Source organism: Mus musculus, chromosome 11 (genome assembly GCF_000001635.26).
Source record: "Mus musculus strain C57BL/6J chromosome 11, GRCm38.p6 C57BL/6J".
Lineage (NCBI taxonomy): Eukaryota > Metazoa > Chordata > Mammalia > Rodentia > Muridae > Mus > Mus musculus.
The window spans coordinates 121,507,862-121,530,933 of record NC_000077.6 but is presented as its reverse complement, the minus strand read 5'-3'; the positions used below and the strand labels follow the sequence as shown (position 1 = coordinate 121,530,933).

Below are 23,072 nucleotides of genomic sequence, written 5' to 3'. Positions count from 1 at the left end.
ACCAAACCCCACTTTACCACTATTGGCCAACTGAGGCCTGAATTTAGGGCCTAGACAAGACGACTGGAGGCCTCTCCCAAAATAAGCTCCTGAGGGGTTTCCCTTCCATGCTGGACTAAGAGGCAAATAGGTGAGTCTCCCAAGACATCCTGTCCCTTGGGTTCCATCTTACTTGTCTTCACAGAATGTGCATACAACCCCACAAACTTTTTATTATTGTACCTGCCCCGTGTCAGAGCATGCACACAGCCCCCAAAAACCCCACCCTACGAGTCCATGACATACACAGTACCACAGACCCCATTTCATATGCCCATGATAGGACATACACACAGCACCACAGGCTTCATATCACATGCCCAGAGCAGGGAGTCCACACAGTTGCACCTCTGCTTCTCTAAGTTCTCCATTACTAAACATGCCAACACCCACATGTGCCCCATCCTGTATTAGCCAAGCAGAATCAAGTTGGGATAGCCAAGCAAGGTCAGCACAGCCTCCCAGGGAAACAGAACACAGACTCCTCAACATAGGGCAGAGGAATATGCTCCTCACACCTGCCTAAGCACACAAGTACCTCAACAAACATGGTCTCTGGGGTGTGGTTAGGGCTCCTGACAGGAGTTTAGTGGTACCCAGCAAAGGCACACAAAAAGACCACAAGGCTGACAAAAAAGACTCAATACCTTCTCTATCATCAGTCAGCCAGTATATCTGCTGCCTTTCAAAGCCACTCAGGTGCTGCCTTCCAGCCAAGTCAAGGCCCTCCAGATTAATACTCAGGATTACACCAGTCATTTTTCAAGTGATCCTACTGGTTCTTTGCCAGTTAAACACTCCTAGAATCCCCTAGTGACCATTTCCAACAAGACCTAGTGTTGGCTCCCTTTTTCTCTGCCATAGGTTCCTTTTGTTATCACCCTAGCCAGCTGTCACAGAGGCAAGGGCCTGTCAGTTCCTGCCTACTACCACCAGCACCACAGGCCACCACAGAAGGAGGACATGGCATGGCAAAACCACGAAGCAGGAGGTGCCTCCAGGACCAAGGGTGTGCTCCTCTGCTGATGCTGTGCTGCTGGCACAGAAACACCCACAACTAATGACAGAGTGGCAAGCACAGCAGCATGAAAGAAGAAAAAGAGCGTCCTGGAGGATTAAAGGCTAACCCAGGAAGTCGAGACCAGTTCTACCTGACTTACAGCCAGGGTCCCCAGCCCTAAGGCCCAGGCCACCAGTGGCCCAAGATGGTGACCCCGGCTCTAGCCTCTGGGAACATCACAGGTATTTCATAGACAGCAAGATCCCAGGAGACTGCAGTGTCAGAGATGGGCAAGGCAACAATGCAAAAGATACACAAGACTCCAGGAGAAGCAAGTAGCCCAAGGTCACAGAGGGCACATCTAACATGGTTTCATCACAAGCCTGGCACCCAACTAAGTAACTGGAGAGGTTCTGATGTCATCATTCCACATGTCTCTACCTTTCCTGGTCATGACCTGGTAGGTAGAGCCCCACTAAGTAAGTCTCAGACTTTCCACCATTATACTGCCTGGCAGCCAGCCTTGACTACCAATTCCAAAGGATGCTCTGTTGGTATCTGCAATTACGAATTCTAACCCCCATTACTTGTGTTCACTACAGGGGCTGGATTAAAAATTAAAAAAAAAAAAAATGGTGCCTACCATCTGCAGGAACAGCTCACAGGCAGGATGCTCATTTTTCACAGCACTCATTTTTCTTTGGAAAACTAAGTCACTATAGGAGGATGGCTATGAATGCAAAGGGTTATGTGTTGAAGGCTAGGTTCCCAGCTGGTGGAGCCAATCATTGAGAGTTGACCAGATAATAGGGGTGCTGACTTAATGGACTAATCTATTGATGGATGTTTACTTTGATGGCATTATTGGGAAGAAGAGAAACTTTGGGAGGTAGAAGCTTTTAGAGAAAGTAAGTCAGTGAGGGGGTAGATATTCAGGAGCCAAATGACCCCCCCCCCTTTCCTCCTCCCTCCTGGCCACCATGAAGCAAGCTATACCTTCCTTCTCCATATACTTGCACCACCATGACATTCTGCCATCTTGAGCCAAAGGAATGGGTCCAGCCAACCTTGGACTGAAAGATCTGAAATCTGAGCCACAATAAATCTTTTCTTAGATTCTGTCAGATACGTTGTCACAGTAACAAAAGACTGAGGAACATGGAAGACACAGCCCCGAAGACACTGCCACTTTATGGGGCCACAGGTGAGTGCATTACACCTAGACTCAAGACCAAAGACCAAGCCTGGATTCCCATGGAGAAGCCAAGTTCTGCTCTTATCTACTGGCTCAATGTAACTCAAGTCCCTCCCTTTATCCCCATAAGCCCAATATGGCTGAGTAAAGCAGGCACTGGGCATCAGGAACTATTATCAGTCTGTTCACAACTGACACTTCACACAACAGAGATCAGCAAGCATAAAAATGAGAACAGAGAACAAAACACATGGAACTCCCACAAAGGCACATGAAGAATGGCTTTCAAGTGCAGTAGCACTCAAGGCCCAGGAACTGTGTGCAGCAGTTTCAGTGTCCTGCTGTCACAGCTAACCTGAACTGCTAGAACCTGTGTTCTTCATCCGGCAAAATCAGCTCCACAACTCCCCAGTAAACTCAGTGGGTCACACATCACCACAACCACCCCAGACAGGACTAGACAGTGTGAATGCAAGCTCCGTAAATGAAAGGTTGTGACTTGGGAGCAAGATTTCTCTTCAAGTTATTTTTCATCAATGGGCCAGCAAGTTGGCTCGGTAGGTAAAGATATTTGTCTCAAACCTGACAATCTGCCCAGGGATCTACATGATACAAGGAAAGAAACCCTCCACCCAAAAGTTGTCCTTTGACCTCCATATGTGTGATATGACATGCATTAAAGACAAAATAAAAATAAATGTGATTTAAATTTTTTTCATCAAATGGCATAAACACCATCACAGTGTTTAAAATAATAGAAAGATGTGGGTAGAGAGGCACTCTGAGTGTACTGCAAAGCCAAGATACTATCACCCATGCTCAGAAGTATCACAGGTCAGGCAGGTCTGGCCCTAAACTGATTTCCACTTTCGAAAACAAACACAACAAACCATGTAACACAAGTAGGGAGGTTATACACATGGTTCCTACAGACACATGAGCAACAGTAACTGGGCCACGCACTGCCTTGACATGCTAGCACTTTCCTTTACTGGACAACACATCAATAATAGTTCACACAAAATACAAAATCTGACTAAATAATTGCCAAATAAAAGCAAAAGGATTAAAGACACTTCTAAAGGTTTGGGGGAGTTGTTTAGTTATTTTTGAAATAGGTCTCACTATGTAACCCTGGCTGACTTTGAACTCACAGAAATTCACTCTCAATTGCTCTGAGTAAAAGTGAGAACCATCATGCCCAGTTAAAAGCCACCCCCAACCCCCTTTTTGAGACAGGGTTTCTCTGTATAGCCTTGGCTGTCCTAGAATTAACTCTGAAAAACAGGCTGGCTCAAACTGAAGAGATCCACCTGCCTCTACCTTCTGAGCACTGGGATTAAAGGTGTGTGTCACCATTGCCCAACTAAAAACCCATTCTTAATGAATGTGTGCATGTATTTAGACACATCATATACATACTGTACATGCACGCATACACACACACACAAAACCACCCAAGCAAAGGACACTACAGAGAATGGTAAATATATATTGATGTTAACAGAGATACTGCCAAGGGAAGTATTTTCTTATTAGAAGAGCAACAGGATGATATAAAATATCTACAAAGCACACATCTAGTAAGGGTTTTCTATCCATACTATATACACTCTCCAGGCATGACAATATATATACACCTGGAACTCTAGCACTGAGCAGACTGGGGCAGGTAGATCACAAATTCAAGGTCATTCAAGAAACATACTCAGCCGGGTGTGGTGGTGCACGCCTTTAATCCCAGCACTCAGGAGGCAGAGGCAGGCGGATTTCTGAGTTCGAGGCCAGCCTGATCTACAAAGTGAGTTCCAGGACAGCAAGGGCTATACAGAGAAATCCTGTCTCAGAAAAAAAACAAAACAAAACAAACAAAACAAACAAAAAAAAAAAAACCCAAAAAAAAAGAAACATACTCTCTCTCAAAAAAAACAAATGTCTCTCAACATCACCTCCACCCACACATACACACCAGGTACGGGCTGATGGTTTTGTTTTATTTTGTTTAGGTTTTTTGTTGTTTGTTTCTTTGGAGACATTATCTTACTAGGTAAACCAGGCTGTTCTCCTGAGTGCTGAGATGGTAACATATATGCTATTAGACCCAGCTGAAAAGAAATGTATCTATTGAAAACACATTTGTGGGCTGGCTAGATGGCTCAGCAGGTAAGAGCACTGACTGTTCTTCCGAAGGTCCTAAGTTCAAATCCCAGTGACCAAATGGTGGCTCACAACTACCCATGAGATCTGACGCCCTCTTCTGGTGCATCTGAAGTCAGCTACAGTGTACTTAAGTATAATAATAAATAAATCTTTGGGCCGGATCAAGCAGGGACTGAACAAGTGGAGTTGACCAGAGCGAGCAGAGGTCCTTTAAAAAAAAATCAATTCCCAACAACCACATGAAGGCTCACAACCATCTGTAAAGCTATAGTGTGCTCACATAAATAAATAAATAAATAAATAAATAAATAAATAAATCTTTAAAAAAAAAAAGACATTTGCCCAAACAAATTCACAGCCACAAATCCGTGAGAGATAGATGCTCAAGATCATTGTCACTGAGGCAAAATGCAAGCCAAAATCACATCAACATACTCCTTCAGACCCGCCAGATTGGGTATAAAGGTTGGCTTCCTTTTTCCAGAAGGAACCAATTGTGGTACACCACTACTAGAGACATAAGATAATACTGTGCCATGAGAAGTAGCTTGATAGGCAGGGCACTGTCACTGGACCAATACTGCTGTAGAAAGGTCCACGGCAAAACCACTTATGACAGCCAAGAGACAGAAACAACCCAGACATCACTGTACTCAATCTTTAAAAAGGAATGATGTTCTGAAACATGGGTGAGCTTTGGATTCATTGTATTCAGTGACAGAAGCCAGATCCAAAAGTTCTAACTCAGAGACAGAAAGCAAACTGGCGGTCTTCGGTGTTGGGGAAAATATGGCAACTGATTGGGATGGAGCCAGAGAGAAGCAACGTCTGTGCAACACTACACACCCCACATGCCACTGATTCCGTGGGTCCGCAAGACAGTCCCGTCGGTAAAGAAAAGCCTTGCAAGAGTGAGGGGACCTGAGTTCAATCCCCAGAACCCCATGTTTAAAAAAAAAAAAAAGGCCAGGCCTAGTGATATGTACTGTAGTCCCAGTGCTGAGGAGATGAGGCAGCCAGAATGCTAAGGGACTACTGGACAGTCAGGCTAGCCTGCTAGAGAAGCTCCTGGCCAATTAGAAACACTGTCTCAAAAAGGACAGTGGAAGGCCAGAGAGCTGAGCTAGCTCAGGGGTTTAGAACATTTATGACTCTTGAACAAGACTCAAGTTCCGGTCCCAGCACCCATGCTAGGTGGGGATCCAACACCCTCTTCTGGGCTGCTACAGGCACCTGTATACATACACACAATTTAAAAATAAAATCTTTAAGAAAAAGGTGAAAAGTGTCCAAGGAATGACACCCGAGATTGTTCTCTAGACTCTTCACACTAGTGTTTATACAAATGTCCGTGCATGTGTGCATTCACAGATATGTGCATACACAAAAGAACAATTTTGTAACACTATATGAAATGCTTAAATAAAAGATGAAATTGCCAGGCTTGGTGGCACACACCTTCAATCCCAGCACCCAGGAGCAAGAGGCAGGTGGATCTCTGTGAGTTTGAGGCCAGCCTGGTCTACAAAGTTAAGAAAAGCAGCAACGAAGATCATGGCATTCGAAAGGAGGAGAGAAAACAGAGCAAAGTGAATGCTTTGAAAACAGTAAGAGGCTAAAAGGCGCTCATTGCAACAAACTGAATGTGATGGATTCAGGACACAGCCAAGCAGAAAGAGGAACCTTGAAGATAAAGCTTGGTAAACAATACGACCCAACAGACAGCAGATACTCCACTCTGGAAAGACCAGTCAGGGAAGAAGGGTTGAGGCTATTACTACCCTATTTCTTACAGGGACGGTTACAGGTGTAGCATGAGGACAGAAAAGGAAATCATCTTCACGTCACTTTTTAACGTTACCTGGCCCTGTTCAGCTTAACTACCCTCTGTGTATAGCTGTGAGCAGAACAAATGTGCCCAGGAGATCTAATTCTTGAGCTACACCTAGAAGAATAACAAGTCCCAAGCAGGGCCAGAAAACAAGGCCCCAGAGCTGCACGGCTGGCCTGGGAGAACAGACAGGTGAGGAAAACTGTGGGAATCCTCAAGACTTGGCCCAAGTTCACAAACTCAAACTGAATTTCCCAATCAAAGACAAAGCGAGCCGCAGCGCACAGAGTTTCAGGTTTCCCTTTAGACACAGCATTGGCGCCAACCAACACCAGGAGGGACGGGAAGAACCAGGGACTGTTTACACAAACACAAGCAAAAAGCCTTTCACCCTCAATCATTCACCCTGAAGGCTCTTCAAGAGCCACAGGAACCTGGTTCCATACAGCTCAGAGGCAGAAGAGCCAGGAGAACATGCGCCCTACACAAGCTGCCCACAGGCCACATTCTGGTGCTGCCAGGCCTCCCACCACAGGGCACCACTCAGAGACACCACTCACCCTTGCGGGCCTTTGTAGAAAAAGTATCTTGCGTACTCAACAAAATAAAGTATCTCCAGTCTATAAAAGCCTAGAGTGGCATCACCTTAATCAAGAAATTAAAACCTAAGTGACGGTGTCACACCTCTGAGCCGTCAGGTTCCCTAAGCTCTACATCCACCCTCTCTCTGGAGAACATGCGAACAATAAAACTTTCTCACACACTTTGAGGGAGAGTGATAAATGCAGCCCTAGCCTCCACGTAAAACTGTAAAGCTACTTAAAACATTGAGAGGATTTTGTTGTTTTTGTTTTTGTTTTTAGGGGGCGTGGTCTTCGGTATTTTATTTTGTTTTGTTTTTGGTAATTCAATTGCAGGTTCTTGAGCATGAACTCTGTAGACAAGAATTTTGTGTTCCAATGTCAAAAGGTTGGACACACCTGAGTCCTAAAGTCTGTACGGCAGCACTAAGGGCTCCACTAACATGTCCACCTTCTGCCTTGTGGACCCCTAAGGCTGTGGGGTTGGAACACAGGCCTCAGTGGAGCAATCTATGATCACAGCCCACCTCTGGCCAATCCTGGAGAGGTTCTAGGCAGTAGGAGCACAGGAGGAGGAGGGTGGATCATCCCCCATCTTGGCCAGATGCCCCGCTGGGCCTACAGAAGCTCGGAGCAGCTCTGTCTACTGAACAGCAACACTTGCCCCCTGGGCTACAGCTCCAGGTCTGTCCTGTGGCTTTGAGCAAAACAAGAGCAGTGCCTAGGGCCAAAACCCAAGTCTAGGAAAGTGTCCAGACCACTAGGAACAGAGCTTTTCACAGTCCAGTCGGGATGTACCTTAACACAAATGGAATAGGAGGGAGGCTTGGGAAGCAGAATAAGGCATGATGGGAAGGGCCATCCATCACCTCAGAGCTAGCTCAAGACCAGGTTATTAAGGGCTTGGCAAAATCATTTGTTTCTCTGGATAGTCTCTTACTATTACAATCCTAACTGAAAGGAATTCCAATTAAAAACCCCTAAAAGATACCCTCTTCAATGGGAAAGAAGCCATGAAGGCAAGGTCAAACAAAGCCAGACTCCTAAAACCTGGGACAGGCCCTGGGCCTTCGGCTATTCCTCTTAAAAAGCTCAGGAGTGCACAACTCCCACAAACCGCAGAAGCATGTGCACGCCCCAGGAATCTGGAACTGGGCAAGATGGAGCTGCTGTTGTCCTCTGCCACCCAAGGACCCTGTACTCCTATCCCAATCATGTCACCAACACAGAACTCAAGTTCTGGGGAGACCAGAGTAGAGAGCCCCAGTGTGAGCTGCCTGCTGCCTCCAACTGCCCCGGGGCATCACAGGGCACTGGGAAGCTGAAACCAGACTTGTGACATCACTACAACAATTCCCATTTCCTTTTTACTTTCCAGATGTTCCTCACAAAAGGAGCACAAAAAATTACAGGAAAAATCATCTTGTGACTATTTGTAAGGAGGTCAGAAAATAAGTGACTTCCCTTCCTTCTTCAAAAATGTTTTGTGAGAGAGGCTGCTGTGTGAAATGACTCAACAGGCCTGGCAAAGCCTGTGCTGACCCTCTCCCACATTACGCAGCCCTGCATTGCACTGCAGGGGACAGCCCAAGAACAGGCAAAGAGATGTTGAAGGGACAGGAAGTGAGCTCAGAGCCAAGCCGTGCTGTGGAGGAGTACCTAGGCTAACCCAACACACTGCTCTGCCTTCCATACCCTGCAGGGAAGTGTGCCACAGATGGCTCCAGCAGGGACCCAGGAAAAGAGTCTGATGCAGCAGACTAGAGTCACAGCACTATCTATACCCAACAGCACCTGTCTGCATTCGATTGAGATGCTGCTGTCCAGAGATGGCAGCTGCCCCAGACACCCACTCTATACCCCATCTTACCTCCCATGTCACATGATGAAACTGTGACCTACCAGACTAGGTACCTGGGTCAAGTTACTTAACCGCTCTGTGCTCATTTAACTCCTATAAAGCAGGTGCACAACAGCTCCTGTGACTACAGGGAATGATGCAAGTACCACTCAGCACCAAGGACCCACATGGAAGATGCTCAGGAAATGCCAACTGCCACTCCCAGTCCTACCCCCTAAGATTTTACTTCTCAGAAACTTCATCAAGACATTTAGGTCATGCAGAGGAGTGAGACCAAACACAAGGGTTCAGACCTCACTAGTGGCAAAAGAAAGGCCTCCTCTTTTTTTTTTCTTTTTTTTCTTTTTTTCCTTTTTTTTCTTTTTTTCTTTTTGGTATCTGTAGGTGTTTTGCCTGCATGGGCATGCCTGGTGCCTTCAGAGGCCAGAAGAGGGCATCAGATCCCCTGGGACAGTAGCTATAGTTTCAAGCCACTGTGTGGGTGCTAGAAATTGAATCTAGGTCCTCTGATAGAGCACCCAGTGTTTTTAATGCTAAGCTCTCTCTCCAGCCCCATCCTTCACTTTCTAAGGCATAAGCAAAGAAGTCAAAGAGGGCAGGGAACATAGCAACAGAAAGAACCACTAGGAGGTTACAAGCACATGAACCTTCAGTGGGGAACCAAAGAGGAAGCACTGCCAGTCCCTGACCTACACAACAGAACCTATTAAAAGCCCAAGGTCTTGGCTATCATCAACTCTTGATCATTCTGTCAACCAGCAGCAATAAAGAAACCCCACTCTGCAGCAGACAGAGTTGAATCCCTACATAAAGTCCCCAAGCCCTCCTATCCTGCAAGAAACTCACTGAACTATTCAGAGCAGTTAGAACAAGGTATCAAAGCAGGGCTACTCAAACCCCCCCAGAAACCAGAGATCCTGACTGTGGAATATGCTTCATAGAAATACTAGAAGATATAGTAAAGGAAACTGAGAATATAAGGAAAAAGAAGAGGAGGAAAAACATTCATATTCTCTCTTTCTCTCTCTTTCTCTCTCTCTCTCTCTCTCTCTCTCTCTCTCTCTCTCTCTCTCTCTCTCTCTCTCATAAAGCTAGAGATTGCCCTTGATCAACATCTAGAGCGTGTGGATATCATCAAGCCACAGATGCCAGGCCATGTAGGGACATGGTGGCAAGGCTGGGCCTCAAAACAGGGGATGCTCACTAAATGTCACCCTTCAGATCAGAACTCCTGCTGCATGAAGACTCTCCTTGGAAGAAAGCACTGTAAAGTGGCATTAGGCCAATACGTCTGTTGGAGGGTTTAGGGATTAGTATAGCACTGCCCTCACTGACTATGAAATACAAAAAAGAAGAGGGAAGGAAATGTAGAAGCTATGACACAGCAAAGATAGGACTGGCCCAAGTGAGAGGGCAGCACAAAGGGAGGAGGGATGGCCCTCAAGAGGATGTGGGAGGCAAAGAGTTAAGGGGGTCCATTAAAAACACCTGAAGTCCAGATTGCAAATTAGAATCAAGGAGTAAAACTCTCAGCAAAAGGTGAGTGAGAGCAGAGGGGAAAGGGTAAGACTTTCAGCAAGTCCCTGCCAGCCTTCCTAAGAAGCTGGCCTGCCCCAACTGCTCCAGAAAGAGGTGCAGCAGAAACGGCACTGAGATAATTCTCAGCCTTGCCTCTCCATTTTGCTCTCTTCAAGTCCTGAGATGTCCAAAGGCTACCCTCTACTGTGGAGTCCCGGAAAGTGGCAGAGTAGCTAGAGGACTTCACCATACCGGGAAGCCTCAGTAAACACCCACAGAGTAGAAGCACTGCCTGGGGGAACCGGAACCAGTACAGACCACCTCCGCCCAGACAGATGTAACAAACTGTAACAAACTGGTGACTGTCTCAGAGCAGAGCTTAAGGTAACTTGCTACTCAGCTAGAGATGTGAGAAACCCTAGGGAACTGCTCGCTGTTCTTATAAGACTGAGCATTTGGCTTAGACTCTTCCTAGGAATGAGACAAAGTAACTAAACTAGGTTTTAAAGAATTAAACATAAAGGTGAAGCCAAGTAAAATCTAAAGTCTTAAATGCGTGCTGGCCCTTGCCAGCAGCTTCAGGTATGACCAAGAGCCTAGCCAGCTATCACAGTGTCCTTTCCCTGTCCCCAAACTGACATCACATTCCAGCCTCCACTGCAGCCCGCACAAGCCTCAAAGCAAACAAGTAAACACTGGGGGTGGGGTGGGGGGTGGGGGTAGGGGATGGTAAAATGGCTCCAAAATTTAAAATCTAAGTTATTACTTAAAGAGGGGGTGTGAAGGTGAACACACTGCCGACGCCCAAATGACAGACAGCACATGTCAGCTCCACAACCAGTACAGGCCCTGGGCATGTTCCGGCAGGTCCCTGTGACAAGGCAGCAAGGTTAGCATCCTCTCTGCCACCCTAGTTCTCCCGGTGACCTCAACAAAACTCCTAGAGAAGGGTAGAAATCGCAGAGGTGGCCAGAGGCTTCTCTGGGCATCACAGCAAAAACACTTGTCATGTTTCCATCGGTGACATGTGTTTCAGGACAAAGTTATATTTCTCTGCTTCTATGTTCCTATGCTGGAGTACTGAAGCGAGCAAGCGAAGCTCTACACCTGAGTCTTTAATGAGCATCAAGTGCTTGTGATACAAGTACATCAGCACTAGACTCTGCATCCAGATATCCTGATTCCTCTGCAACTGGGCAGCCCTCCCAGGACCCCACACACCGTGAACCTAGAGTCCTGTGGGGCACCTGGAGTGGCACAGGACTCTCTGGATCCCTGCTCAGTGAGGCTACGTGGAGCTCAGTGGGTGCAAACACTTGAATTGTAGCTGCAGGCGGAGGAATATCAGGTGCATCTCTACGCCCCGAGGGCTCAACTCCTACACTTAAATCCCTCCCACTGGAACAGCCGGCTCCAGTTTCACCGAGCCAGCGAGCCAGCGTGAGAACAGATCCTGCTCCTCAGACCTCAGCACCTTGCACAGAAGAAGGACTCCGCATCCCAGCACTGCCCACCTTTGGTAAGTGCTTACTATTTCTTCAAGTTTTCTTTCAAAACTACTCTTTAATGTGTCTTGAGGAATCTGTCTGGGTAAATTGTTTGCTGTTGTCTGCTCTTTCCTGCTCTCACTATTCCCTAAGGATTACTCAGAACCCGGCAGGTGCATCTCGGGGATGCAGACCACAATTACAGAACTCCTAATGGGGCTGATACGTTATTCCAAGACTATGAGCAAGCTTATTTAGAAATCAAGCCATCCTTTCTGCTATAAAATTTATTTTAAAAACAAAAGATGGATTTATAGTATTGCTTAATTGTTCCCTACTTTTCAAAGAAATTACAATAAATTTTGACATAAAAGAGGCAAAACTCACATATATAGAGAGAGATACAACTGTTTGGTTTCATTTCTAGTTTAACATCTAAAGCTTTTCAAATTTAAAATAACTGCTGCTTTGACAAAACCTTTCAAAAACAAGAAACCAACTAAGTTTAGGTTTTTGGTTTGGTTGTTAAGATTATACATGGGGGGGGGGGGATAAATCTGTATGAAAATAATTATCGACCGAATAATCGGCCAAATCTGACCAAGTCAGACTTGGTTTAAGCAGAAACGCCTGCATTTCCTATCTGAGTGTTTGCATTAGAAAAGGCTCTCTGATGTTTTAAACTGCTGTGTTACAGAAACACAGGCAAGGCGAGCTCCGGTGCCATGCTGGTCGGGAAGCCGTGAGCCTGCACAACACAACCCATTTGTTTTCTAGATCCTTCCTTCCAAACACACTCTAGAAAACAGCTTTCTTCTAAGACTATGGCCTCCCTAAGTTCACCTTCATCTTAAAGAACAGAAAGTTTGGGAGGGAGCGGCGGCCAGCTACTGCAAAAGCCCACATGAAGTAAAACTCACAAATCTCGTTCTTGCGACACCCCAGTGGGTAGACGACAGTGGCGTGCCCTTGAGTGGTGCAATAACGCCACATCACAGTGCTGTAATTATAGCATGCCCTTCACGACGTTCCACCTGCGAGGCTCTGCGCCAGACAGCTGGACACCACCAGGAGGAATAGTACTGCACTGTCTTGATTTGCAGGTCAATTCACAGGACAAACATAGCTGCCTGGCCCGTCACATCGCTGGCCTATAAAGCAAAGCTGTAATTACCTCTATTGTATCCTATCAGGGTTCTCTTAAATTATTCTTTCTCTTGTCTGATTTCTAAGTGCAAGCCCCTTAGAAACTTCTAAAAACATGCCAGCCACTCACTGTTGTCTTGACAGCAGCAACTACACTACATGTCCACACTCAGGGACTGCTGAAGTTTAATGCTTTAAAGACAAACAGGACCCTGTGGCCAATCGAAACTACACAGTGCTCACTCTGTGTGTGGGCAGGTATCCCGGATGGCACACTGTGGGCAGGTGGAAGGTGCTCTCAGCCCTGGGCCCTTTCTGAACGCAGTCAAGTCATTTAATATAAGAGATATCGAAGTCTCAAGTCATACAGCCTGATGTGTGTCAGCAAAAAAATTGGGACACATCTTACAGATCTTAAGCTGGATACTGTACATGTTTCTAGGTCACTGTATTATTGTACATACTGTATGCTGCATTGCAAGATGATTCAGAGAAGGAAGTCTGGGGCCAAGGTGAGGTCTGGGGAGGCATGTTTGAGAACAGGGCTTCCCCAGGGAAGACAGAGAACAACTCTCTGCCAAAAGCCCTTGATGAGGGCTGAGTGCCTGTGGGAAGACACCCTCATGAACCCCCCTGACCATCAAATGGGAAGTAGAAGGGAGGAGGGTATGGTGCCAAGTAAAATTCCTCTGGGACTGTTTCAGTATCAAACATGCTAACACTACAGTTCTCAGACAGCCATAGCTACACATATAGCCTTCCAGAGATGTATTCCCAAAGTAGTAACAGGCCCAACCTTAAAAAAAAAAAAAGGGGGGGGGGGGGAAGCCACATACCCTTCTTATGCCTTTAGGAAAAGCTTCACCTTTGAATATAAACCCAAAAGTACTGTAAACAGTCAAAGTTCTTGGCTTTCCTGTTTTGGCAACAATGTGTGCTTTTGGGAATATTTAACACCAGCGGCTGCCAGACAGTTCAAAGTCCAGCAGGTATAAACTGACCAAACAGGACTTATTGTAAGCCTCCATGCCCACAGACATATGTGCCTGGCTGCAGTCATGGCTGTGGGTTTATTTCTTGATAGTCATAAACCTCACTTGCTTAGGACAGAGAACTCACAGGCTGACATCATCATTCAAAAGCTTACAAAAGCATCAATTTTATCCCACTTACTTCTCTAACACGGTAGTTTTATAGATGAGTTACGCCCGCCTTACACCTGCCTCCAAGCAGTGAGCTCTCCGCCTTAATTAGCAATTGTGAAATCCTGAGGGTCAGTTTATCCGAAGTTACTGAAATGATTACAGCCGAGCCTGCTTCTGTATCCATTCCCTTTCAGTTTTAATAAACCTCAGGAAATGGCCTCACTCTAGAACCCTTACACAAGAGCCACTGCTGCCTATCCCAGCCAGCCTGCTCACTGTCCTGGGGATCAGCAGCCAAAAAAATTAAAAGACAAAGGCTGAAACCAAAACTTCACATAGCATGACACACGCACACACTCACACACGCATGCACGCACACTCGGTAATAATTATTTCCTCAGTTACTCCTCTTTCTTATAAGACAGGAAACCCTTACCATGACAATGTACTTATTTAACCTCCGTAGATGTTCAGTACTTAACCCCAGTGGCACGCTTACTGCTGCCCGAAACCATCAGTAACGTTTACTACAGCTGCTTCTCTGAGGGCCCGTCATTATTTCCTTACGTCCTGAGGGGCTCTTCTAGCCTGCCCAGGACACACGGGGCACTGTCCCACGTCTGTCCCCAGGAACTGGGAAGCAGCTCATACTCGACGAATGTTTGCAACTGTCATCATTCTGATCATGATGCTCCCAGCTAGTGATGAAATCATCCCTCTCAGATCTGTGCCATGACATATCCTATACAGCCATGGGAACCTGACTTGCAGAGGTTCTCACGCCTTCAGAATCAAGAGTGTAATGAGCATGCCAGCACAGGTCCCACTGACTTATCGAGCTGCCCTCATCAGCCAGTCAGACAAGGGAGGCTTCTCGGGCTCCCTGACGCAGGCAGGGAAAATGCACTCCAGGTATACGCTGGGCCCACAGAGAGTTTCTTTACATTTTTCCTTTTAATAAGAAGGAAAAGTCACAAGGCTATTACTAAGTGTTAATATGATCAGCTTTGACATAGGACTTCTGTCTTCACTTTAGCTTCTACAGCAAAAGTGAAGTCCAGGCAGGACCCACTTTGACAGCTCAGTCTCCCATACTCCTCCTGCAAGGAGCCTAGGATCCTAGCTTCCTCCTAGCATGGGGGCTTCACTCTCACTGCCATGCAGACTCTCACAGTGGACTACTTTCAGGACCGCCTGAGCCACTGCTCTCCCAGACAACTACTTAAGAGCCCTAAATGCTGATGATCGGGTAACTTTAGCTCTTTGTAGGCTGCTTCTTGCTTTGAGGAAAAAGTCTTGCCAAGCAGCACAGTCAGGCCTTGAACTTGAGAACTTGAGACCCTCTGCCTTAGTCTACCCTAAGTGATGGAATTGCTGCTACCACAGTGGCAGATATAGTTTTATATATATAATAGTGTGTGTGTGTGTGTGTGTGTGTGTGTAAATTAGAAGAGAAACCAAATGAAACCTGATAGAATCCTCAGAAACTTGAAGCACATAAGTAGAGATAAAGAGTCAGTCCCTGAAGCTGCTACACCCACTGCCCACCATACACACACACTGGGAACAGGGAAGACAGACAAGAGTGAGGACTTAATCATAAGAATGTAGTTATGTTTCTAAAGGTATGGTTTACAGAAGTGTGTGTGTGTGTGTGTGTGTGTGTGTGTCTAAGTTTTGAGGGCGTGGCTTTACATGTTTTTTTTTTTTACAAACTCAGTTTTGTAGCTGAAAACACGTTTCTTAAACAATTTCCACTGAATGTTATTTTTAAGTGTTTAGCATACGAAGTAGGAGACCTTCCCCTTTTCACATATCCTGTACAAATCAAGGAGCCTGGCCTCAACCTTCTCCCTCTACCCAAGGCCACCCAGAGTCACCCTAGATGTCCAGGGAGGCAGCTTCACTAAGTGCTTAGCCTTGGATTAGGAAGCACACTGTAAGATCTGGGTACAAGGGGCACATGGGGCAGGGTGGCTTCTTCCCTCTACCTGGTTACTGCTGCTCTGGTCTCTTAAGAAGGTTTATATATCCAAGGAAGGGAAGGGCAAATCTATGAGTTATTCCCAAACACTGATGAGTGGCAAGACATAAAAGCCAATCCGGGACTTGCAAATCATCCTAACAACAACTGCAAACTGAGTTGACCTACATATAGCATTCACATTTGTATTAAGCCATCATAAATGCTACTTACTAGGGCTAAGGGTGTAGTTCAGTGGGTAACATTTACCCACTGTACTTTCTGATAAAATGGGCTTTTCTGTAGTTTTAGAAGCAGTAGAGTAAGTCCTATGTCTTAAATATTTTTTATTTTAAATATTCACACACATAATATAGCAGCAGCATAGCTAAGCAGGACCTTGGAACACTCAGCTAAACAACGCCAGAGCACATTGAACTAAGTGTCCGCTCCCACAGAGCATGCAGAGGGGAGGCTCTGGTCACAGAATCCTATCAGAAGCCCCAAACAAACGGACCAAGGGGAAGTCAAGCTTGCAGGATATGGATCCCCAAAACTCAGAGGCTGGCTACTGACACTCTGCTCTCTTGGTCCCAGGCAAGTCTTTCAGGTTAGACTTAAGAAAATATCCCAGGATGCTGGCAGCCAGGAGAGCAGACTATCAGGGATGCAGATATCGCCTGCTTTCTAAAGGCACCAGGCTCCTAGTCTGTCTTTAGTGAGACAGTGACCCTCTAACCCTTTACCTGACACCAGTCTCTGTCTGTCCTCATAGCTGCAGGTGCCTGACGGAAGGAACTCTCCTGGTTAGGCCCTCAGCACATGGAGCTGGCTTCAAATAGAGTACTCACAGCAAGAAAGAAGACAGTACTCACCTCCTCCAAAGCCACCACATTCTGGTCAAAGAGGAGGCAGCAGTGACCACACACCGAGCAGACCAGAGTCCAAACACAAAGGATAATGAGTCTCCTAAAGGAACGGAAACCAAAAAAGCCACACTATATTCCACGGCCCCCAGGAAAGCCCTTCAAGTACAAATGCTTCCAGTGTCCTTTTACATGTAACGAGAAGTCACATCTTTTCAATCACATGAAGTACGGTCTCTGTAAAAACTCCATTACTTTAGTGTCAGAGCAAGATCGTATTCCCAAGTGTCCCAAATCTAGCTCGCTGGATCCTAAGCAGACTCACCAGCCAGAGCCCACCTCAAAGCCAGCCACTTCCAAATCTCTCCTAAATGGACTCTCCAGCTTTGATCCAAAGTCTCAACAGGGCTCTGCAAAGGAGGATGCCAAAGAGAACCTAGAAATGCAGGCTCGGGGAGCCCACAAAGGTCCCCAGAAACCAGCCCTACAGAAAGAAATGGCACCAGAAGCCATTCTCAGCACCCAGCCCTGCCTCGACAGTGGGGTTAGACATTCAGCATTTGTTCCAGTTGGGGAACACAGACTTAGGGGGCCAGAAGATACAGAGGCCACTGAAGTGCTGGCCAACTCTACCACCAAAGCCTCCTCATTCCATGCCAAGTCTGCATTCCACACGCCCGGTTACCCCTGGAAAGCTGGCTCCCCATTCCTCCCTCCTGACTTTCCACATAAAATCTCCTCTACAAAGGGGTTTGGTGCCATCTCCCCCTATATGCATCCTGCAATCCCGGAGTACCCCCATCCCTTCTACGCAGAGCATGGGCTGGCTGCCATCTACTCCCCCTACCTCCTGACTGGGAACACGCCTGAGTGTGAGACCACTTTGCTGTCTGTCTATGGGACCCAAGACCAAAGACACTTCCTGTCTCCTGCTGGGCCAATTCCCAAGCACTTGAACACATCCCCATCAACATATGACCACTACAGATTTTTCCAGCAGTACCACTCTAATCTGCCGATCCCTTATGGGTTTTACAGACCAGAGTCTGCATTTCCCTCCTACAGTCTCAGGCTCCCATCTGTCACTGGCATCACCCGAGATCAGAGCTCTCGCTTGCTTGAAGATGCAACCCTGGCTTACCCAGCCTCAAGTCCCTCAGAGTTAAACCTTTCAAGCTCCCACAGGAAACACACAGAGTGTGAGAAGGGAAGTCCAGTTCCTGAGGCTAAAGATCCTTCTAAAGATGGGCAAAGGGATGCAGAAGAAGCCAAAATGAGCCCCCGAGCAGGGAGCGCTGCCACGGGCTCCCCGGGGAGGCCAAGCCCCACCAACTTCACCCAAACAAGCCAAACATTCGAAGGCCTGTGTGACCTCTCAAACAAAGCAGCCTCCTCCGGAACCCTAGAGCGACTCCAGCAAGCTGAGCAGAGCCCCACCGCCTTCAAACCTGTCCAAAGGGGTTCAGAAAGCCCTCACTCTCAACCTCCTGCAAACAGAACAGAGTCTCCAAAAAGGTAAGAGAATTTCTTTTTCAAAATCTCCAATGTAGTTTTTTTTTTTTGCTCAACACCAAGTTAGTTCACACTTGTTCCAAATGCTTTACATGATCATTTTCCTAAGATTTCTCTTCATGTCTTCTAGCCTTCAGGCCATGAATGGTGACCCTCCGGCCCAGACAGGGAGCAGTAACTCTTTCATCACAGAGGCCCCACCCTCCAGCCCAGAGGACCACTCCAGAATAGGTCCCCTCAATCTCTCTAAGAAGCTGGAGACAAACCCTGCAGCCACGTATGGACCCATGTATGCAAGCAACGCCCAGGCAGACACTCTGCAAGACCTGCCACTCAATCTGTCCGTGAAGGATCTCTGCAACGCCTGGGCTCCAAGGCCCGCCCTCCCAGGCCCACCCCAAGGTGCAGAACCCGCTGCCACTCCAAAGACTGAGACAAAGGGTTCTGAAGATAGGACAAGCCGCGTGGAGACACCGCAAGACAAGGCCCACAGCAGGACAACCCCAGACGTGCACACGGAGGACAGCAGTGATGAACAGAAGCAGACGGCAGCTGTAGCTCTCTGTCAGCTGGCGGCCTACAGCCCAGGGAACGTCCGAGTGGCCGATGAGGAAGGCACAGTCCAGGAACCCACCCGTCAGGATGTGCCCACCCTCAGTGCTACAGAGAACCTGGAGGCTCAGTGTGACCTCAGACCCAAAGGACAAAAGAGGACAAGTCAAAGGGACACAGGAAAATCCCAGCAAGGAACTAAAAAGCCAAAGCTGAATGACCCCGTCCCAAGAGTGCTTACTCTCCGCAGAAGAACCCGGGTATCCTGAGGCCTCAAGTGCACTCAGTGCTATGGCTAGAGAGAGGCTTTTCACACTACGTGCCAGGCAGCAACTTCACTTTTTTGCTTTTTGGAGGAGGTACTGTCTTGCCATGTTGCTCAGGCTGGCGTTAAACTTGTGATCTTCCTGCCTTGGCCTCCTAAGTGCTGGGCCAGCCAGTGTTCCCACAGTTTACCTTCACTTTTTATCAAGTCAGTTTTTATAAATACAATTTTTCTTCTCTCCTCAAAAAGGACAAAAGGCTGTAATCTTTAGTTTTTTTTGTAAACATTAAGATAAATATTAAAAGGTGTTTCTACTTCTGGTTGTTAAAAAAAAAAATCTGAGTGGCTTATACTCTCCAAGACGGATGACTTACACTGGGACTTCATGTTTGTGACACACCAGGGAAATACACAGAACTAGCTCAGCAATGTGAGTAGACTCACAGAAAGGACCTTAAACAAGTACTATTTTTCAAAACTAAAACTTTTACCGTGTTGTTGTGTTACTATTAAATATAGCTATGTGTTTTGATGCCAGAAACATCTTCAGTTTAAATATCAACTGTTACACGTAAGAAGTGTTGTGATTATTTCTAACTGAACCGTCCACAAACATCTAGAGGCTGACTTTAAGTTACTTTAGAGTAACTTATTTCCATCAGGGAAGTGCTTGCTGGTCAAGGTTTGATCACCTTATTCTATTTGCTTATGATGTCAAAGCAAACTTTCTCACTTAGGCTCACTTTCCACTCCCTAAAATGATGTACCTGTTAATTTCCCAATAAACTCATGTGTGAACTTTGAGAACACATAAAACAAAGATCAATATCAGCTCTATGTTATTCTCTAGAGTCTTCTTCCTTAGTATTCAGGAAGAGGGAGCCGACAGTCGAGGCAGCACTGAGACTATGAAAGTGCTTCTGGGATTGGTAAATAAATTAGTAGCCACAGAGTCCAGGCATGTAGTAACCCTCACCTATGGGGCTTTTCAAAGGAGTCCTGAGTCTCAGAGTACCTGGAGGCCAAGATCAGGAGCCCTGGCAGCTAACGATGCGTGGGAGGAGCTCCACTCCTCCACTCCACAACAGCCCTTCCACTATGTCTGGACACAGGCGACCTTTCACCCTACTTGCTAGAACAAACTTGGGCACTGAGTGCAGGAACTCACGGCCCCTTTTGTTCAGCCAGCAATTCCCAGCTCCCAGCCAGCCCCAACAGAGCATGCCCAGAGAAGCTGACCGATATTCTTTCTATCTTTGTACCTTCAGATGATGTTAGAAATAGAGAAACACTCTGCAACTGGTTAAATGCATATAAAACTTCAAATACCAACATGAGAGAGAGAGATGGGGTCTTTAACAACAGTTATGGAATACATAAGGCCAGTGCTGCAAACCATTTCTAACGGTGCAACAGGTTTCCCACTCATAGAAGCAGGGAAAACCTCTGTTAAACCTGGCAAGACAGGAGAAGACCTTTCCATCCAAGGAGCTAGCAAAGGCCTTTAGGTCCATCCAAACCACCACATATATAAGCCCAAACTTACTCTCTTATGATTAAAACAAAACAAAACAAAAAACAACAAAATTTATCTTACTTTCCAGCCTGACTATTTTTTTTGTGTGTTTGCCAAACATACACCAATATGTTTGGCAAACAACCAAAGCATGACCCCTTCCACTCCCCAACAAGTAAAGGCCTGAAGGAGGGGAACGGTGAACGGAGCGCTATAGCCCGTGCTCATGACCCAAAGTCTGGCACTTGCAAATCCTCCTGGCATGCTCAACCCACATAAGAACTCAGCCCTCCACTCAGGCCCCGAAGCTCTGATAGACGATGGGTAACTCACCCACTGCCTCTGTCATCTTAAATGGCAAACAAGAAGAACCTAGCCAGGTGCCACCCATGCCTGGGTGAACCATGAGAATCTACTCTACCAAATAGGAGGTGTGCTCGGCCTGCAGGAAAGTGGTCTGTACATTGGTACCATGGGCCTCAGATCAGAGACCTACCATGGAAAAATATCATCCTCCCTGGAGAGTTGCTCCAAGGGTAAGTTTCAACAGCATACTCACGGCAACTAGAGCAGGTATTCTATCTGCCTATAAAACAAAAGGAATCTCTACAACTACGTTAAAAATAAAAAAATAAAAAAAACCAACCTAGGGTCTTGTTTCCCAAGTACTACCTCTCTACATTCACATTACAGATAAAACAGAACAAAACAAAAAACAAGCTTCCAAGATGAGTTCAACAGAACTAACACATGACCTAGTAGTAATCCTAGTGCCAGACACATTACACAGACTTAAAGCAAAAGACATGCTCGTCTCCTCTCCACGGCAGCCAGCAGATGGGCCGTGGGGAGAGTGAACGCGCTGCAGCATCACTTACACAGCAGGACATTCTTGCACGTGCTACACCAAGACAGGTCTTGAGATCACCATACTCTATGAAATGGGCCAGCCACAAATGGCAAAATATTGTAACACTTTGTACTTACATGAAGACCCAAGGATGGAAAAAAAAAAAAAACATAGGATAGAAGTGGACTGGAGTCATGCGGTATGGGAAACAGGTTATTTGGAACAACAGATGATTTAGACCCAGGGGTATGAGATGGTTGCCCAACAGCATGAACGGAGTTAGAGCCATTGAGCAAACGCCTGGAAATGGCAGCAACAAATCCCTGTTTACGTATTTTTAACATGAGGGTTTTTTTTTTTAATGAAAATGTAATATACCCAAATCCACTGAACTACATTTTATATGAGAAAACTGTAATGTAGGTAAACTATATCTCAAATTATGTTTTAAAACAAAAATCAAAAACCCTTTCTAAATAATCCCAACAGTGGTCAGCTGTGATTTGTCCTCTTCCCATACCACCTTTTACAGGGCAGGAAATGACAGATAGATACAAAACACAGACACTCCCTCAAAGGAAAAAAGAACAGGCAGACAATTCACCCAGTAGCAAAGTCAGAGACGCCACAATATAGTCCTCATTTTCTTACAAACTCGGGTGTCTGGCAGCTCAAAATGGCACAAATGCTAAAACTAAACAGTGCAGCTCTGAGCACTGGTCAAGATGGCCCCACCCACCTGTTCTAGACATTGGTCAACATGGCCCTCCCTTCCCAGGGACCTGTTCGCCTGGCACATGAAATGTCAGACATCCCACGTGTGTATCATCAGAGCCAGTGGAGATCTCCAGCCTTCCTGTCTCCTCCCCCATCTCTTTCACAAGCATGCTCCTAACAAAACTGTTGTATGTTTAATTCTATATGGCATTTGCTACTTAAGAGGACCCAAATAGATGCCATACCACCATCCGAAAGTTCCTTGTTAAATGAAGTCATGCAGTGAGGCAAACACGAGTTCTGGGCTGAAGTGCTAAGCTGGCCAAAACTGATAGGATCAATGTTTGCAGAACTCTGGATACTAATCAAACATTTATGACAACCAGAAGAATGCTAGAGGGAGGAAGCTACTTTGTTTCAGCACTCACAGATACTCTATCATATCATGTCTGATGCTGAGATACAGGACAGATTGTAGTCACTGGGACAGAGGACACAATGGGACTCAGTACATCCTAAGAGCACTTGCCTGGATGTGTGGAGGGGGATTTCTTCTGGAGGCTCCTATTAAAATATTCAAAATATTCTGTTTTCAACATAAACAAAAATTGTAAGGGAGGAAAGGAACAGGAAAGTACAACACAAACACGGGAGAAAAGACGCCACTGAAGCAGCCGGACATTCGGAATTACCAAAGACTTTTTAAATGTTCAGAGGAAACCAAAGACCTTATCTGAACAAACTCAAAATGTCAACCCAAGAGACAGAAGTTCTAAAATTGAAAAGTCAACAGTTGAAATGCAGGTTCTCTAGAGGGGTGTGATAACTGTCAACTTGACAGGGTCCATAATTACTTAGGAAACAAGTC

General features: G+C 46.2%; 2 protein-coding genes across 5 annotated transcripts in view; one reads left to right on the top strand and one right to left on the bottom strand.

Annotated features, from left to right (window-relative positions):
- Tbcd (tubulin-specific chaperone d) overlaps positions 1 to 23,072 on the bottom strand; it is a 165,180-nt gene that overhangs the window by 86,237 nt on the left and 55,871 nt on the right. Inside the window, exon 1 of one of the 4 annotated variants that reach the window (XM_030245468.1) lies at positions 16,802 to 16,886. The exons of 2 other annotated variants lie outside the window; for them this stretch is intronic. Coding sequence is in view for 1 of the 2 variants with exons in the window: in XM_006531974.4 (XP_006532037.1) it covers positions 12,593 to 12,665 (73 nt within the window). In the remaining variant the exon portion in view is untranslated. Of the gene's footprint in view, positions 1 to 12,592; positions 12,744 to 16,801; positions 16,887 to 23,072 lie in introns of those variants that run through there. One more of the 4 variants, XM_006531974.4, reaches the window with a different exon arrangement.
- Zfp750 (zinc finger protein 750) lies at positions 11,592 to 19,958 on the top strand. The gene is made up of 3 exons (NM_178763.4): positions 11,592 to 11,704; positions 16,702 to 18,307; positions 18,435 to 19,958. The coding sequence occupies exons 2-3, from the start codon at positions 16,887 to 16,889 to the stop codon at positions 19,123 to 19,125; spliced, it is 2,112 nt and encodes a 703-aa protein (NP_848878.1). The 5' UTR covers positions 11,592 to 11,704; positions 16,702 to 16,886; the 3' UTR covers positions 19,126 to 19,958.